This window comes from Triturus cristatus, chromosome 3_2 (genome assembly GCF_964204655.1).
Source record: "Triturus cristatus chromosome 3_2, aTriCri1.1, whole genome shotgun sequence".
Lineage (NCBI taxonomy): Eukaryota > Metazoa > Chordata > Amphibia > Caudata > Salamandridae > Triturus > Triturus cristatus.
In genome coordinates, this window is record NC_140584.1 from 875,862,480 (window position 1) to 875,882,922 (window position 20,443).

The 20,443-nt window shown below is 44.6% G+C and overlaps 1 protein-coding gene across 1 annotated transcript in view; it reads left to right on the forward strand.

Annotated features, from left to right (window-relative positions):
• Positions 1–20,443, forward strand: part of GOSR1 (golgi SNAP receptor complex member 1) — a 396,735-nt gene that overhangs the window by 26,092 nt on the left and 350,200 nt on the right. Inside the window, exon 2 of the mRNA XM_085649246.1 lies at positions 12,127–12,244. Coding sequence (XP_085505372.1) covers positions 12,127–12,244 — 118 coding nt within the window. The remainder of the gene's footprint in view (positions 1–12,126; positions 12,245–20,443) is intronic.

Sequence of the window (20,443 nt, forward strand, 5' to 3'; positions counted from 1 at the left end):
TTTGAGAAAGGGTGTTCCAGATGAGTTGTCTTGTGGGAATTTTTATGCTGAGAACCCTAGAGATGGGCAAGGTATTGTGACAAGCCATTGATAGAAACTGTAGGCCTGATCGGTTCATTGGGAAAAGTTATTTCCGGTTCTCTAGGTCTGAGCTGATGAATAAGTACAGTAACAACAAAGGCAGTAGGCCTGATTTATTAGGAAAAACTTATGTCAAACAGAGTAAGACATGGATTGTTACTGCAACATCTGAAAGCCTCCAGACATGAATTTTGCTACATGAATTCTCCCAGATTTCCTTTTATGGCAAGAATTTTGGCGCTGATTATCCCCTTTGACCAAACCCTGGGATAGAAGATTTGCACTGTAATAATTCTTGCTAGAAATATCTTCAGAAGGCTTGGCAGGCTTAGTTGTCTGACAGGATGTAATAATAAAAAATTATTGATAATACATATATATAAACATAAATAGTGGAGCTTTTTGATTAATTCTCTTCTGCCATTGATCCGTATGAGTGTTATTTACGCTTTGCATCCGTCCATGATAGCATATGGCATGGGGTAGTGGGTCAACCCACTTCAACCTTTGGCTCTCTTGCCATGTAAGTCATGGCATTTCTATGATCATATGTACACATCTGCCTGAAAATGATGGTGGTTCAATGCCAGCGCGCTGATGGGCCAGAGCTTTATTTTTCCATTTTCTCTGTGTAGATCAATTTTAGTTTTTTTTTCTGTTTTTAGGCCTCGCCTAGGCAGCGTTTGCTCTGTCTCTGCGAGACATGCTGTATTCAGGATATGGGCTTTAAAAGCTCCTCCTATTTTCCAGGACGGCCCTTGTTACATATATTACTACTCAGAGCTAGTGAGCACTATTTATTTCTTTAAGTGGGAGCACTCCAGACCCGTGCTTCTGGTTTACAGAGCTCTGTTGTAAACAGGGCTGTAAATCTTGCTCTTATCTTGCCACATTTTCTGTGCATTCTATAACCGAGGTCTTAGCTGCAGCCGCCACCTCCCTCCTGTTTTTGAAACGCATGGCCTGGCGTCACGGTCCTTGCCTTCCTATGACTGCTACTGCCTCCGTCTCAGAGCTCAACAAGCATTTGCATTGCAATAGGTCTCACATTTGCAAGAGTTTGAGCGATTGGCCTGGTAAATTACAATGCCTTTCATTTGTGTTTTGAAAACCTGCAAGTGGTTCATAAAGACGCACTTTGTACTTATAGTCCTTGCTTACGAGAAGCAAGGCTGTCAGTAACTGTGCCCTTTTACTGCCAGCCTTGCTTCTCGTAAGCAAGGACTAGAAGTACAAAGTGAATGTTTACGCGCCGCTTGCAGGTTTTCAAAACACACAAAAAGCATTGTCATTTACAATGCCAATAGCTCAAACACTTGCAAATGCGAGACCTATTGCATTGCAAATGCTTGTTTATTTTCGTTTTTAGAGCATACTACAGTTCCCTGAGCTGTGCTAATGGACAGCTTGCTTGTGGCCCATTTAATCTGCAGTGCGCCATATCCCTTACGACATAGTCCTCTAAGCCAGGCAACCATCATGAAATAGTAGTCTCAATGGCGTATCATTGTTTTCTCATTTTAAAATAGCAAGCATATCGATTCTCAACTATGTACAGTATCACTGCAGGATGAATACTGACTGCTATGTTTAATTCTATTTCGTATAGCCAGGGTCACTGGATTTATGCGGCAAGAAAAGCAAAATTATGCGGCATAATGCTGCAAATTTTCTGATAGTATTCCTTTATTATTTTTCATTTTTAGGTCTCGCCTGAGCTAGCGTGCATGCGCTGCTCTGCAAGGCAGTTAGTAAGGGCTTTTAAACCCTGAACACACGCTCGTGCGTGTTTTATTTTTTAATCACCCGCAATTGGCCTTTGGTTGCGTCTTTCTAAGAAAGACAGCACGCAGTTGGTCCAAGGTGGGCGCATGTCCTGCCTTTTCTGTCCCCTGGCCTAGGGTGCTTGGGAGCGAGCAGCAGCGCCTTCTGTTTCCAATTATCGCGCCGCGTCTCGCGGTTGTGATAATTGGAAACAGATAGTGGTCAGCGCTGGTCGTGCTGGTTATCTTGTTATAAATGCACTTTGTGGTCATAAACTGTCTTAACGGCCCACAGTTCTGGAGACTTTGGCTTTTAGTTAAGAAACTAGTAACCTAAAACATTGTGGGAGTTGTAGATTTGCGCCATTTCTACTGATTTAATTACACCACAGTACCGGCTAACAGTGTTTTGTAAACGGGAAGTCTAGACCCGGATTTACAACCCCATGTCCTGGGGGCATTGTTCATCTGGGGCGGGAGTCCCGCGAGGACAGGGGTGACGCACCAATTTCCTCTCCGCCATGTCCCGGAGTTAGAGGTACAGGGGGGTGTTTTGAAAGCTTCCCCTCACTTTCCTGCTGTGCTTCTCAAGTGACAGACCGTTTGTTTATCACTGCCCCAGCACCGCCGGGGGCCCCGTTATCTGTAAAAACAGACGGCGTCAACAGGTTGCGCTTCTAGCCTTTGATGTACTGAATAGTGTTAATCTGGCGAGCACCAGAGAACAGCTCTGAACTATTCCTCATCCATGAATTCCACACACACTAGCAGGCTGGGCTATTAATAATCCCTCGCCAACAAGCGCAGCGTGCATGGGTGTCATAGCAGGCTACAGAGTCCCAAAGCTACACGAGTCTGTAGAGCACAGGTCGGAGTGGGAGATTTCTTCAAGGAGCGACTCTCCCAAGTTGTTTTCATTTCACCAGTACAGCCCCATACTGTTTTGTTTAAAAAATCCTATTAATGGCGCTGGTCTCCTGTACTGTGAAGGCAGACAAGGGTCAGAGAGGTAGAGAACAAACAAGCCTTCTCCGCACAGCGCTCTCCTACATAAAAGAAATGCAAACACAGTTATTATTTCTGAGAGGTATTATAATGGTAATATAAGTTCTGGAATGCTGCCTTTTTAATGGACACCTTAAAAGGTGTGCAGTAGGTACAGGCTGGTTGCACATTACTAAAAGTATAACGTTTGAAAACACTTTAAGCCTTTAAACACTACCCTTTAGCCCACTTTGCAGTAGCGTATATTACACATTTTTCGGCCTTGCCTGACAGCGCAGCAGTCACCAGATGTAATGTGATCAACCTGCAAAAGAGCTTTCAGGAGTACTACAAAGACGGGCTTTGTCTCTGCCCACATGTTGATAGTGATTGCGCAGAGGTTTTGTGCTTCCATAAAAACAAGCATTTGCAATGCAATTGGTTTTGAATTTATACGAGTTTAAGCTATTGGTATTATGTTTTAAAAACAAAAATAAAAGGCATTGTTATTTGCAATGCCGATAGCTCAAATTCGCGTTAATGCGAGACCGATTGCATTTCAAATGCTTGTGCTTATGGGCTGCATTGCCTTTCCCTGGCTGCAGCCTCCAGAGTACTTGAATTCTCAGCAGACATGCTGCTGCAAGTTATGCACGGGCGCCCCACCGTGGGGTGTGACCACAACAGCGCCTAGCAGCCTCCCTCAGCGAGCTCAGCAGTCACACAACACTTCTCTGTAACCACCCAGAGCACCGCTGCGTAAGCCCATGCGCCCAGCACATTATGAGAACACCCCAGAGAAGTTTCACGCCTTGTGACCCCAACAGTACCTAGCAGCCTCCTTCGGGGAGCTCAGCAGTCACACAGCCCCCCACGCAGAGCAGGAGAATGCCCGCAGCCAGCCCAGAGCTGCTTAACACCTATTGATGTGTTGTATTAAATTGCAACATTTGTATAGTGCTTGTCACCCCTAGGCGAGGCACTAAAGCGCTTGCCTACATGGGCTGCAAGCTGCGCCATGAAGAGTGGGGATGGAAGGGCAGCGTCTGTGTTGTGATCTGCTGTGTCAATTGTTTCCATGTCGCACGTAATGCGGTGCGGTTATCGTGTCCGGGACACGGCGCTCCGCAGTGTGAGGGCGAAAGAAGTGCGAGGCGCACTGCTCACGGGTCTCAGTGAGCTGCAGGTCTTGAGGTCCCTTTGGAGTGTTTCTTCGCAAAGATTCAGTAAATGAACCCAGCATGGGTTTCACCAATGAATTGCCCCCTCCCCCCACGAGAGCTCACCAGAGTGTCTGTTATTAGTGAGCTCACCACCACGTGTCCCGGCTTACCGTGATGAAACTACCAGAGCCAGTAGTGACCTAAGAGAGCCCAGTCGGACAGGTTGCCATTCTCACTGCGCCATCACGACTCCACAGCTTTGCTCTCTATGTTCAGCTCAGCCCTAACGGTGGGCCCCACAGCTCCCCAGAGTGCAGTGAGCATTGCTCCCTCAGTGAGATCACAGGGGATTCAGCCTGCCACCCCACACCCCCAAATAGACACACAGGCTCCCTCAGACAGCTCTCCTCACTGTGGAGAGCACAGATTATCTCAGTGAGTTCACAGGTAATTCATGGACCCCCACCTCCCCCAGACTACTACTACCTCAGCCGGCTCACCACAGCTCCCCTCATTCCGGTGACCACAGCTCTCCCTCCCCTCTCAGACATACAGGCTCCCTCAGCCGGCTCACCACAGCTCTCCTCAGTCCAGTGAGCACAGCCCCATAGCTACCCTCAGTGAGATCAGTGCCCCCTACCCTCGGAGACACTCAGGCTCTCCTCTGCCTGCTCAGCAACTGCTCCCCTCAATGCAGTGAGCACAGCCCCACAGCACCCCCTCCCCTCTCAGACACACAGGCTCCTTCAGCCGGCTCACCACAGCTCCCCTCAGTCCAGTGAGCACAGCCCCATAGCTCCCCTCAGTGAGATCACAGCACCCCCTCCCCTCTCAGGCTCACCACAGCTCTCCTCCCTGTGGAGAGCACAGCCCAACAGCCTCCCCTCAGTGAGATCACAGTGCCCCCTCCCCTCGGAGGTAACAAAAATGCTTAACACTTTTTATGATAACTTTTCAACATGATGCACAGCAGCCACAATGCTCTACAACATAATCTAAAGTTCTGGCTAAACACATAAGGTCCCAAAAGCGAGTCCTATTGGCTATGCCAATGCTTGTTACACTTGTTAACTATATCTGTGCATAGGTGGCACATGATTTGCACCAGTTTAACGCTCAAACATAGCAGTAAGGAACATAAAGGTCACCAGCCAACCTTTGCAAAGGGCCTTCCACTGCGCCGCAACGTGTCACTGCCTTTTTAATCACTTTGGAACCGTTTGAGCTAGAAACATGTATTTTTTTGGGTTGGCAAAATCTACAGATTATGCAGCAGATGATGGAATATGTGGCAAATGCGAGATATCCACAATTATAAGGAAAATTGCAGTGCCCACTCAATCGCTTAATTCCAGTGGCCCAGGTTATAGCAAGCATATGCCCACCATGAATATGTTGTTTGGGTTGTGCGCGTGTTTTATTGTGGTTGTGTAAGCTAGTGAATGCTAGAATGAGTCAGTGGATAAATGAATGGATGCATGAGTGCCTTATTGAGAGCCTAAACCCATCTGTGCTTGTTTCTGTTTTGCGGCCTGGCACTTGATTAAGAATGTGTGCCCCTTATATTTCTTGCTACGTTTTTTCGGCTTTATCGTAGTGAAATGCATCTGCCTTGCAGTACTTTTTGACAGGTACAAAGTGTAGTCACTGCAATATCAATTTGGAGAATAATCTGTAGAGTAAATTATGACAACCCATCCAACAGAGAAAATCAAAGAGCTAATTACATGGGTCTTTCAGTTAGTCTACTATCATGTCCTATTATTCCGATGATAGCCAGTCCTGGCCAAACCTGGTAGCTTCATTGGCAATATAACTTGCAAGTTAAGCAAAGCTGTACTAATTCCACAACTGTTAGTTCTCAAGGACAGAGGGAAGGACAGAACATGTTGTTAAGGTATTGTGGTCTTCGAGAACCACCAAACTGTATGTACACAGTATGGAAGCTATTTATAATTATAAAATGTTTAGATGGGAGTGCAAGGTTCTTTCTACTAAATAAACATAAACTTCTTTGTGTAGTTAAGCATTAGTTTATAAAAAATATTGTTTTTTTAGGTCTCGCCTGAGCCAGCGCGCATGCTTTTCATTGCTGAACACACGCTTGTGCGAGTGCTTAACCCGCGATTGGCCTTTGCATGCCTCTTTCTAAGAAAGACAGCACGCAATTGACCCAAGGCGTGTGCATGTCCTGCCTTCGTTCTGCCCTGGCCTAGGGTGCTCGGGAGCGAGCCTCAGCGCCATCTGTTTCCAATTATCGCGCCCGCTCTCGCGTTAATTGGAAACAGATGGAGCTCGTGCTGGCACGCGTGCGCACACAACTCCCGGGTTTGTTGTTGTGCCGGTTTGTTTACTCTCTTGTGCTCAGCTTGTCCTCCACACAAGTCCGCCTTTGGCTGGGAGCAGGTTTGTTTTTATTTGTAAAGCACATTTCTGGGCTGGTGAACACCGATGCTTTCATACATCGGGACTGCTCCCTTCCTCTGCCTGCAGCTTGTCTGGGTTTCTTGAGCTGTCCTGGGGTCATGTGTTCTGGGAGATTAGAGTACTAATGCCAGACGGTACCGTTTTCATCCGATAACCGTGAGTATGTAGCACAGTTGTGTGTTGTAGATTCATAGGGTTTATCGGTAGCAAAGAGTCTCTCGCACATTAATAGAGCTGCGACCGGCCTTGTGCTTCTTCCCCTCAGGGGCGCTGCATTATAAACACTGCCACCGAAGCTTCCTCTTCCGGGTTTACTCGTGCACGCCTCTTTGAGTGCTGCTCGGTGGACTGCTGGATGTAGGTTGTCCTTCGTCAGTAGAAGTGCACAAGAAGGCTTCTATGCGCTGTAATCGAGCTTCTACCGCTGTGGTTCTCCAAGGGATACTTCAGTCTTTTTCGATCTTGCCTCGGGTTAAATAATTAACCAAGAGGCGACTGGGATGCAAGGAATTTATGCAACCCAAAACAGTTAATAAAGTGTTTCCTACCAAAAAGCAATACAAAACAATGTATTAATCAGAAACCAGTAAAAGAAAACCACTCCTAAGTGTGTTAAAATATGCTTCACAGTCCGTCTGAAATTTAGAGTTGGATGCATTCTAACACATAAGAGTAATATCGCATCCATTGCATCGACCTAAACACTCCATTGCAAGGGAAGCACAGGTGGATATAATAGTTAATAAGCTTAGGCAGACAATGTGGTGATGAAAATATTAATGTAATTATTGTGACCGTGTAGTGGTAGGCAATAAACTGGGTGCTTAATGTGGTAGGTCTATATTCCCAACCTCAATATGGTGTCATAGAACACTTTCTAAGATAAATCTCAGAAGAAAGAGAATCCTATCTGACTTTAAGAGTCATGTACCAGGCTTATCGAATTGTCTTCCTTTTGCTTTCTAAAACAGGGTGAATTTCTTCTTTTTCCAATAGTGAGTTTCTTTTTACATCTAATCCAGTGTCCTAAATAGGCAAAGTTTTCCGTTTGTGAAGGGTCTTTCGCTGCCCTTTATAAAGCATCTGTGGGGAAGCATAATAGGCCTCTTTTCTTACAGAAATATTTTAAGTTGGAAGTGTTATTGGTGAATTTTTCGTATCTGTTATGAAATTGCACCACAAGTCTTTTAAAATGTTTGTGTGTTTTGGATGGTGTAACAGGGAACGGAAATGGGAGTATGGTGGCCTCGTCTGTAGGTTAAAAATAGGGTCTTCTTGGAATGCATGGCCTTCACGTGATCAGAGCCGCTCACCCGATTGTGGAGTGTGTTCTGCACTGCATGACACTCATATGTGCAGACTACTGCCCTGTGCTCACCTGCTGGCTTGTAGAGGATTTCATATGGAGCATGATGTGTATATGAATAGTTGTTTCCTGGCGTGTTATCTGTCTGTCTGTCTGCCCAACAGGTCACACCAGTGCTTGTACAGGATCTTCTACGGAGCATGATCAGGCTTTGCAAAGTGCCGGCCCAGCTTGTGGAGGGTTTTCTACTGAGCATGATGTGTACATCACTCGACTTAGCCGGACGCTCACCGGGCTTGTACAAGATCTTGCTGTACATATGATCCGGCACAGCTTAATGGATAGGCTCCGGAAGGAACTTGTATTCAGCACAATGTTGAAATGACCAGACTTAGGCATTTAGTACAAACTAGGCACTGTTGGCCGAGCGCCTGAGGATGTTAACTTGGCTACTGCTTGTGTTTTGGAAAGGAGGGCAATATTTTGGTTGAGGCCATATCTGGAGGTTTATTTCTGATTATCGAAACAGCTGGAGACAGAAGCCTTTTCCAAAAAAATATAAGTTTGAAGATTGTGAGTTGAAAAAGCTCTGCAGCTAAAAGAAATACATCGGTTGGACAGTTTGTTGTGTTTGAGGTTGGCTTTTCAAACTTTATAAGAAGTATAAAGTGCATTTTTTTGCAGTCTGGACTAGTCGCCCAGTAAGAGTCTGCAATTAAGCAGAACATCTGTGACGATCACCTGTGAAGATTCAAGACCTGCCTGGGTGGCCGGTGGCCTACAGAGAGGGTGTTGGTTTCTTGGACTTTGAGAAATTGGGTACAGAGGAGTGCTGTGCAGGTGGTGATGAGCGTAGGCTGAGATGAATTTCAGAGCAGTGAAAAAATGTCAGGCTAGTTGACCGTTCGTGTTAATATTTTTAAAAAACTTTACCTACTCCACATGGTCAGTTGTCAGGTACTGGTTGTAAGGCTTGTGTGGGCGGCTAGGATTGGGCTGCTATTGCAAGGGCACCGGAGAGGACTACTTTAGATGAGAAGGTGGGTAAACAAACAATGGGGCAACCAAGTGAATCGATCACTTTCACAATGCCAATCTGTTTCTGCTGACCGTCCTGCTGATTGATTCTTCCTTTACGCTGCGATCGTGACTGACCCTGCTTTTTTTTCAGGAGTGCGCTTAACAGTATCTGGCAGAAACGGATTGGTATTGTGAAACTGATCGATTCAGAACCACTATTACTTGTACGTTCTTCCCCTTACACTTTTTGAGATGTATACTTGCATTGTCCTGATAAAGACTCCGTTTAAATGGTGCTTTTGGGGTCGAAACGTCGATGTATTGTTCTGTTCACTTTATAATACTAAGTGCCATCTGTGTGGCCCTGAATACAGGGCCACATCATTTTCTGAAACTGTGCAACTGGGCGAGGAGTTGGCCTAACGGCTAGGGCGCTCGACCTGGGGAACTGGGTTCGAGTCTCGGTAATGACGCTGAACGTCCTGTGATTCTATGCAAATCACTTAATCTCCCCGTGCCTAACAAAGAATGAATGTGTGTCCTCATGTAACGTAACTGGTGCTATGTAATGCGCTCTGATACCTGATTGGATTCGGGTCAAGTTTGCGCTATATAAAGCTCTGCAAAAAAAAAAATCAATTGCATATGTTTTTTTATCTCACAGCACACTCCTTGTTCACTGTATTTCTCACTAGTCACTACACTGCGCCGTTCACTCAATGCAACATACACTCCAAAAAATACCACTCTGTGCCACATAATTACACAACACAATTACACTGTACTGAATGCAACATACACTCCACATAATACCACTCCGGGCCACATAATTACATGCCACATAATTACACTAGTTAATGCAACATAAATACACTCCACATAATACCACTCAGTGCCACGCAATACACCACATAATTACACTACTCAATGCAATATAAAATACACTCCACATAATACCACTCAGTACCACATAATTACAAGTCACATATTTAAACTCTACTCAATGCAACATAAATACACTCCACATATTACCACTCAGTGCCACATAATTACTCTACTCAATGCAACATAAATACACTCCACATATTACCACTTAGTGCCACATAATTACACTGTACTGAATGCAACATACACTCCACATACCACTCAGTGCCACATAATTACACGCCACATAATTACACTACTTAATGCAACATAAATACACTCCACATACCACTCAGTGCCACGCAATACGCCACATAATTACACACTACTCAATGCAATATAAAATGCACTCCACATAATACCACACAGTACCACATAATTACAAGTCACATATTTAAACTCTACTCAATGCAACATAAATACACTCCACATATTACCACTCAGTGCCACATAATTACACTCTACTCAATGCCACATAAATACACTCCACATATTACCACTCAGTGCCACATAATTACACTCTACTCAATGCAGCATAAATACACTCCATATAATACCACTCAGTGAAACATAATTATACGCCACATATTTACACTCTACTCAATGCAACATAAATACTCAACATAATACCACTCAGTACCACATAATTACACGTCATATAATTACACTCTATTCAATGCAACATAAATACACTCCACCTAATACCACTGTGTCTCATAGTTACATGCCACATAATTACACTCTACTCAATGCAACATAAATACACTCCACATAAATGCACTCTGCCACATACCACCAATCAACATAAATGCGCTCCACACCATGACACAATTTCACTAAGCATAATTTCACTCAACACCACAGTTCCAGGACACAGAATTCAACTCCACACTTTTCCAATACACACCACATAATTACACACCAAACATATTTCAACTCCACAATTCACAACGTATCTCTAATACACACTATATAGTGGCACCACCTGAGCACCAAACATCACTCCCGACCACCATTTTGCATCAGCGCACCACCTAAGCATCACGTCAGTCTACCCTCAGAATCTGGCATCTGTTGATTCTCCCTTAGTGTCCGTCTGCTGCTCGTGTTCTAATTAAATTACTGTTTTACATCCTCCACTCCCCCGTTAATTATGTCCCGCTCCCCCACAACAAATAAAATTATAACAAACAAGCATGAAAACAGGCAGGAAGAAGTTGCCAGCAGTACAAGTACAAAAAAACAGAAGAGATTTTTTTTATGTTAAAATCTTTTTTTAATCAGGTTGTTCAGTTGTATATAATGTCGTCTTGGTTTGTATAAAGGTAACAAAAATGCTTAACACTTTTTATTATATCTTTTCAACATGATGCACAGCAGCCACAATGCTCTACAACATAGCCAAAAGTTCTGGCTAAACACACAAATCCCAAAGGCGAGACCTATTGGCTATGCCAATGCTTGTTTGATTTGGAACCAAATGTATAAAGGGAGTGCTTTGCTGCTTCCGCCCTGGAGGAGCTAGTGCAGGCCATACTACCGGCTGGATTGCTCCTTCGTCCCTTTAAATGTCTCGGTATAATTACTAATGTTATTTTGTAGTTTTGGTAAATCTCAACTATTAGTGTGAAAAATGAGTGTGGTTTGTCTGCCTGCAACAGATAACAATATATAGTAATTATAGCAACAATAAATCTAGGACAGTGTAACAAATATGCGTAAATGGATGTGTGTCGCGACTTGACAGATTGCACTGTTGTATCGTATTCACTTAAATATACTTTACCTTTCTCTTATGATTTCGTGCTGTCCGCTTACATTGTTTTTGTTTGTTTTATTGTCTGAAAGGCTTGTCTGGTCGACGTATCTGTATTAGGTACATCTTATATTTAATACCTATGCGAAATGAATTAGATTACATAAATGCTCTGTTTTGTATTGGCTTTAGAATGGTGAAAAGTGTCACACTTATTGCTACCATCAGACAGACCTACGTTTTGGCAAAACGTTTTGATAAGGTGTAATCTTCAAGACGCTAAAACTGAGTGTACAGCTCATTTGCACACTGGTTTAAACTGCCATGTTTGCAAATTACAAACTAGAATTCCTCCAGCTTGGCTTAGAAAGATCATGCCATTGAAACAACTCTTCTAACACCCTGCAAACAGCATTTATGTATATAACTATATATATTCTATTTGTGTCTGTACTATTTATATTCAAATCTTGCCTTTCTAGGAATAACTGTGCAAATCATTACATATCACTGTTCTGCATATATTTATCTGCTGGAACTGTTCATATACTGTTCGCTGCGATGTGCTGTTTACTAAGTACAACAAGCACCTCTATTAGAAATGCTGACTATGCATTTTTAATACATTCGAAATACAAATACATTACATTTGGCTTCATTTAAAAAACATGAAATACATGTTTTCTTTGCTCCTTGCCCTAGATCTTCGGAAGCAAGCCCGACAACTTGAGAATGAGCTGGATTTAAAACTGATCTCCTTCAGTAAATTATGCACCAGCTACAGCCACAGTGCCAGAGAGGGGCGACGAGATGCATATAGGTAATGTCACATTCATATTTCAATACATCTTTTCTTGTTATGCTTTGATCCTGTAGCATGTCTTCCTTCCTTTGTATATTCTAAATGTATTCACATTTGATTACTCTGTTATGATGGTAGAGACTTTCAACTCTCCATGTAAAGACCATTACTAAGATTGTGCATTGCACTGGTGTAGTGATCACCGTGGTTGATGCGTGGATCCTGTCTGCACGACTGCGCTACATGTCTTGTTGTTTTAAGAGAACAGATCAAGGTCTCCTAAAGAAATGTACTAGCTACAAGAAACAGGAGCACTCTCTGATGTCTCTAGCCCCTGTTGCTTGGAGCTGTTAATCTTTTAATTTTGTTTCAAGGGCGAGTCCATAGAGGTGAGAGTGAACAAATACAAGTCATGTTGCGTTCTACTGATAAATGTACAGACTTTGATGGATCACCGCACACACTGTATCTTGTTCTTAAATGAGAACTTTTAGAAATGTCATTTATGGTCACATGAAGGGAGTTTGTGAAGTAGTTCCATCTTCGCTTGTGTGGCAATGTGGGTATTCAATAGTTTGCCTATCGCATCATGATTTAAGCAGTTGCAAAAATAATAAATATAATGCTAAAGAATTGTGTCACACACCAGCATAGTATTAAAATTAATGTTTTTTTCACTAGAATGTTTGGGTTTGAATTGCATGTGTTTGGTGGAGAGGTGTGGTGCAGCGGCCAGGGCAGCTGACTTTGGAGCACCGGATTCACGGTTCCATCACTGACTCTGGTGGCAGCTCAGCTCAGCTCTGCACCATGTGACTCTGGGCAATAGCTCACTTAATTTCCACAACGGCTCCCAGCGCCTTGAGACCCGTAAGGGGAAGTAGTTTGCGCTTTACAAATACGGATTCATATAATAAAAGGTTATGGCGTATTATCGACTCAAACTCACAAGCAGAGAGACAGCAGGAGAACAAAAGACCACATTTAATCAAAAGACCTGCCGAGTATCAATAGTGTTATTATTATATAATGAACTCTTTAGCAAGTTAGATTGTGTGGGATAGGTCAGTCTTGCAGATACTGTATCCGTAATTTTGGCTTCGGTCTGCTATGCCTGCTCTCTTTGGCTACTGCTGACACATTTGGGCTTTGCCGTGGTGAAATCGGTAGGCTGAGGGCACACTTTCCCTGACCCGGGACCGCATCACTTGCTCTGTACTGCACCTTTGATATGCTTTTTTTTATCTCTTATTTTATAGTGCTGATCAGAATATGTAAAGAACAGTTACTTTAGTTTATTCCAACAGTACTTTTTATGTTTATGATTTGAAGGTGGTCCTAGTATCATTAAGTTGCTACTTGTATTCACCGTTTATTGGTTGTTTAATTGTTTTGCACATGTAGGCAGTACTAATAAAAGTGTAATATTAAAAAAAATAATGGTTAGAGATTCATCCAGAAATGTGCGAAAAACATTACATTTGGGAAAAAAGTAATATAAGCATTGCTAAAACTCCGATTGTAGAAGTCAGCTAAACGACCAAGGCAGTCTCATTGCTTATTTATTTTTTTGTTTTTAAATTGCAAAATGAGTTTGGAAGGCACTTGTAAACTTCAGTTATGACAATCAAAAGTTACCTACTATAACTTTCTTTGAATCATGAGTATCTCTAAAAATACATGTATTAATTTAATCCTTTTTATTCCAAAACAACTGTGGTCCATAAGTCAATCTCTCTGTTAATTTGTTACATTTTGTTAGAATTGTTGCATGCATTGCATTACATGTTCACTGCATTGATATTAACAATCGGTACTCCGTTGTTAGCAACAGATAATTAACCCAGAAAAAGTGCTGCTGAGTGTATGTTTAAAATTGAGTCCTTTCCTGCTCCCATCTCCACTATCTAGTAATGAAATAGTAAATATAGTATTTATTTAGTTTTTCAAGTCTAGGCTTTTGGTTTAAACAAACCTAACTGGCTGTTATTTTTTTTAACATATTTTAATTAAATACAAAAACATGAGACACGTCGTAACCATGCCAGCAAACATCCCAGGACCCAACAGGTGTTCAATATTAAATACTGTGGAAATAGCCAAGCAGTACAGTCGTCCCCTAACAGTTGAAGCGCCAATTACAGAAAGTGCAGTACATCATTCCCTACTTTGTAAGACCAAGATGAGGGGGGAGATATAATCCAGGTTGGCCTCCTACCTGGCTGTTCCCAAGAATAGTGACAACAAACAAAATGATGCGACGGAACAGATCAAAAAGATATTTCTGTCACAACATGAAGGATACCATAAATTACTCCTTCACAAACAATTACTTATATGTTGAAATAAATCGTCCATTAATTATACCATTGTTCGGACACAGTTTCGCTCGATAAATCTCTTTTTATCCACATATCAAGACGATTTCAAACATTCATCTCCTACAAAATTGAATAAGCAACAATCCATTATTCAAAAAAACATACAAAACAAAGGACATTTAGTCAATTCCTTATTCCCCTACAACAAATATATATATAATGGATGCAACCATTATTATCATAAGCATTCCATAGCATTAGAGTCGCCCCATGGGACAGTACTGGGGAGAGGAAAACGGTATTTGCCCCCCAATCTAATTTATTGGTACTGTCTCTATCTCAATTTGAAAAAAAGGTTTTAAATTCTTCCGGTGCTCTTAATACAAAACAATAGTCGACGCGTTTCAGCCCAACTTGCTTGGGGGCCTCATCAGGACTAGTGTATATAAGGATATTGGAATCGGGAACCGCACGGAGAGCTGCATTCCAGTGAGAGACAGCACGCCTATTCCATTGCCAACGAGATTCCACATAGGATGCAAGATAGTAATAGATGAATGGATTATCACACGACGAAAGGAGACATTGGCCCCGCACACAGTGTACTGACTGTGGCTGCGTATGTATAATTGATTTGTGTTCTCGTCAAAGATAATTGGCTGCTCTTCAAAGAAACTTTAGGAATTGCTGCGGATTTTGATATTGTGCCAGGAGATATATCCTTATATACCCTAGTCCTGATGAGGCCCCCAAGCAAGTTGGGCCCAATATTCCAAACGCATCTGGGTTTTTTCACCCAGATGCGTTTGGAATATTGGGTGCCCCCCTTATTTTACAATATGTTCCCAAGAATAGTGGCCATGCAAGGAACTAGACACCCCCTCCCCCCCCACCCGTTTGTGTATGTGCGGGCCCCACATGGAATGGTAAACCATTAAGGGGTATAAAAGGTCACACCACTGATCACACCAAGCTGCCTGAGTAAGTATAAGGAAAAAACGCTCCCCTTTTTTGGTATTTAGGGGTCCATGGCCTACTAGTCTGGGTCAAAGACAGGGTCCCCATCCACAGTCCTGTGGTTCCTCCCCAAGCGGAGGGGGGCTAGCTATCAAGGGTAAGAATGGGGTGCAGGTTGTCATGTGTCTCAAGATTGCAGTTGTAAACCTCCCATATCATGCCTGCTGTCACGTTTGCTCCTCGCCTGCGGGCCTCCGCTAAAACATCTGCCTCGGCTCTTGCCCATTTTAGTTATAAACGGAGCCAACATTTCACCTCTAGGGCCAACTGCGAATTTCACGACATTGTGATTTGCGGCTTAAACAGTATAAATGCCAGGTCTATAAATCTGTGCATGCATTTATCTCCCTTAGCATGTGGGTGAATGCCTAGTAAACAGGACTCCGGCGTGGCCATGACCACCACCACATTCTCCCAAGTCCACTCAATCGCAGAGGACTACCATACCGTGTGGAAGACGGCTGCGTGTCAAATCTGGGGCAAAGTTACAGGGCAGCGGGGTACATATGTACTATGCGGGGTGTGAGATACGTCTGGTGCAGATAATTAAATTGTGTTAATTGAAAGTGCAGGTTGTGCAATACTCCCCCGATATGTTGTAGGGCATGTTCCCATTGCTTGTTCATCAAGGGTGTATGCCCCGCATCCAGCTCTCATGCACCTTAGTAACCAGTTTACAATGTTGTTTCATCAGAACAGTAAATATTACAGATATGTCTGCATGCCCCCATACGACAGGGCCGCGTCTACAGCTGTCGTCGGTGGCTCTGCCACCATGCTACCAGTGAGAAGCAACCGTTGGGTACTTGGTGTTGTAGGTGAAGAATTGATCCACCACGAGCACGTGGCCTGGAATGACACCAACATTCCCTCCTCAACAGGTCCCCTCTATGTACCTCACCTGCATCCCACCAGCTCTGCGTTTCGTCATGGTGGTGCAGTTCTCGGAGCCCCACTGTATGCCAAATGGTGAGTAGTGGCGAATACAGGGGTTGGGTTACATTCCTGTGGATATATTTGGGCCAGCTGTGCTGGGCGGTCAACATCAGCTCTGCACGTGGGGCACCCTCAACCTTGGAGAAGACAGCCAGGTGTAGATGTGTTATCCTCCCAGTGAGTATTTAATACCCTCTCGCCCTGGGAGAGGGCCTGATTCCAACCAACATACTGGCCACTGTAATTGATTTGCTGCATAATAGAGATTACAGTTAGGGGCTCCCAGGCCACCTTCCTGCAATGGATGGTAAAGTCCGGCCAGTGCAACCCGTCATCTACCTATTTCCCATATGAGTTCTACTAATAGCCTATTGAGATCCGTGAAAAATCGCGCCGGATGCACAACAGGCAGTGCCGCAAAAAAGTGCAGCAGTCATGGGAGTATGAGCCTCTTAGAGTTTGCTTACAACCCAGTGGGCGAAAGCGCCAGCGATGGGCAGCATAGAAGGGAACCCAAGACAGAGTTTAACGCCCTACCCACATTTTCCTCCATGAGGTTACTGTTCTGAGTGGAAAATCCAGATGCCCAGGTATTTGAAAGTGTATAATTGCCAGGAAAGACTAGAGAGAGTTATCACCCCCTCTCTCACACTCTGATACATGACAAAGCGTGAACTAGCATGACTTGGACCAATTCACCTAAAGGCCTATTATTACTCCAAAGTCATCTCGGAGAGATGTCACACAAATTAGGGCTTCGGTGCGATATAAGGAGATCATGTGCTGAGTATCAATTGACACAATCCCCCATTGACAAGCTTTTAAGCATAACACACAGGTCAGAAGTCCATGGCCAGGGCAAAGATCATGGGTTAGAGATGGCACCCTTGTCTTGTGCTGCGCTGAATATCAAAACGCTCTCAGATTAGTTGTCTGGTCTTAAATCGTGCTGCAGGTTGTCCATAAAGGGCATGGAGCCACCGAAGATTACCTAGACCAAAGTGCATCCGCTCTATGGTTGTGAATAAGCAGTCCCAGTCCAGGGTATTAATTGCCTTCTTTTTGTCGAGAGAGACCGCTACTGGGGTTTTGGATCCAGACGAGGATATTGAGGAAGATATTATGTCCAGGGATGGACATGTTCTGATCTGGGTGTACCAGATCAGTAATCACGGGTAATAGTAGATTAGCTGGTTTCTTCCCAAATAGTTTAATAGTGATATATCCTCTTAAGACTGAACTTGTAGTGGGTCCTGGCCTGGTTTGGGCTGTACCACAATCGGAGCCTCTCGGAGGGAGTCCGGAAGACATCCCCTTTCCCATGCCTCATTATACACCCCGAGTAGGAGAGGGGATAACGAAGATCTGTAGGCAGCATAATATTCATTGGGTAGCCCATCCATGCCCAGAGCCTTGTTGTGTGCTATTTCGGTAATAGTCAAACAGATCTCTTCCACCTGAAGAGGAGCATCAAGCTCTTCGCTTTGCAGCTGGTTAAAAAGGCGAAGTGGGTGTCCCCGCAAGAACTCTCGTATCGCCTCTGTAGGAAGGTTTCCACTCCTAGCATACAAGGACCGATAATAAGCCACAAAGGCATCATTAATGGCAGCCTGCCTGTGAAAGATACATTCCCCCCCCTCTAGTTTTAGCGTTCCAACCAGCGAATGCGTCTGGTCTTCCTGGACCAACCATGTCCATATGCGACCCCTTCTATCCCCGTCTCCATGCAAGCAGGCAAGGTACTGTTTACAGTCCATTTTCTCTAAGTGCGCCTCGAAGTCCCGGTGCTCTTGCCTCAAAGCCCTGAGTCACTTCGCATCTGTCACCAGTTATGATAGCTCTGTCTCAGTTCTCTTTCTTATGCTGTGAGCTCCCTCCACAGAGTCTGCAGAACCCCCACATCGTGGGGAAGCACTGACCACTCACAACAACCTTGGAGGTGTCTTACTCCATCGCCCGAAGGTCAGTGGATCCTGAATTTGCAGGAAAATATTGAACGATGTATGTCACCAAGGTATCACTGAATAGGGGTGTCCTGGAGCGTCTGTGCCACTGTATTCAAGTTAGCCTGGCTGATATGGGGTGATACCTAGAACCGGTCCCAGGATGCTTGTTTCCAGTCCAATAAGGACCCAGCTTTGCAGTTTGGGCTGGACTTTTCTCTTGAGGAGCAGGGTCAAGACTGATTTGCATATGGCTGTGACCAAACTGGGGTTGCGTAGTGATTAAAAGAGTGATGGATTTAACTCCGATCTTTTAACTGGAGGTGAATGTTTGATTTATTCAGCATTCCGTCCATCAGTTGTTGCCATAGCATTTCTGTTGGGATGGCATAATAGTTAATGCAGCTTCCCTATAGCCAACCTCCCTATCCTGACCAAATCCCCCGCTCGTCCTACCCAGGAATCTGGGTGTGGGGCTTACCATACATGTGAATACCACCCCTTATAGCAGGTCATCCGCGAAACATGGCGTAAGCTCTTGACCCCTGCCTCCCACATCTGGTGTATCTGCCAAGTCCTTTGTCTCCAAACCAGGCGCAATTGGCTGCTGTACCATGAAGGGATTTGCTGCTCTGTCGCAGCACATCTGCCAGAGTCTTAGGCCGTTCCTTGGGCCCCTGGTCCGGAGGTAGGGCGTTTTCTTTGTCTCTTGGGGCGATGTCAGTGTGACTTCTGAACCAGTCAGTTTGACTATTGCCGATCCGCTTCTGGTGGCGATGCAAGGCCGTTGGGGTGTAGCCATGTCCACGCATCCTCAGGAGTCTAGAAAAAGCAGATCTCACCTCCCTCAAAGACCTTAAGTTTGGCAGGAAAGAGGAGCGCGTATTTGAGACCAGAGGCTCTGCATGTGTTGCTTCACAGTGGCGTTGGATCCGCAATGTTGTTACACCTCTGCTGTGATGTCCGGAAGTGCAGTGATGCTTGTGCTTTTCAGTTGCCAGGGGCCCTTTGCTCAAAAGAGTTGAAGAATCCGGTCTCTGTCCCTAAAGTTCAGGAGGCGCTCTATCAGTGGGTTGGTTGGTGACTTTGGTATAGGAGGACGGCCCGGCAGGCAGTGCGACTGCTCAATCGAGAAATAATTTGACACCTTTCCGAACAGCACCGTCATTTCCAACCATTGCTCAAGGAAGAGCGCCACACTGGGGCACTCCGGGTATCCAGTGAAACGGATGTTATTTAGTCTTGAGCTCCTCTCCACATCCTCCACTGTAGAGTGTTGGTATCTGTCCGCATGCCTTGTGTGATTGCAGGTCTTGCACTGTGGGACGCAGTGAAATCAGTGCCGTTTCCATTTCGTCCACCCTCTCCACTATTTTCCAGTGGTTCACATGTTGTAGCCCAACATCTTTGGAGACCACATCAGTCTTAGACTCCAATGTGCTCTTGGTATCCCTAATAGCTGTCACGGTCCTTTCAAACTGCACCTAGTGCTTATTCAGAGTGGTCTCCAGGTTACGTAAAGCCCCCTCTCCGCCCAGTGCCCACCATCTGGACCACGGGACCATCATCATGTAAGTATAGGGCTCTGGTTTTCTTCGGCTTTATCATCCTTGTGGCTAGAAACAAAGGTCCTCCGGACATAGTCCCCCAAAGACATTTGGGGCTCCTTGAGATTCCCCGGGACCAAGGTCAACAGCAGGTCGGTGGTCTGGCGATGGGGCACCCGATACCAGATCACCACCACCAAGCAGCCTCTTCTCCATATATCTGCACAGGACCTCAGGGTTCAAACAAGATGAAAATGGAGACCACCGTGGATAGACCTCTCCAGTACAGTTTCCAGCAGCATAGGGCGCGGCACACCAAACACACTCCCACATGTGGGCCTCAGCATCTGGGGAGCCTCACAGTGTGTTCCCAGACTCCAGCATGGCTGATTAGCGTCTTAACATAGGGGATCCCTCAGTGAGGGACTGTGGCGTCCGTTCATGTCTGGTTCT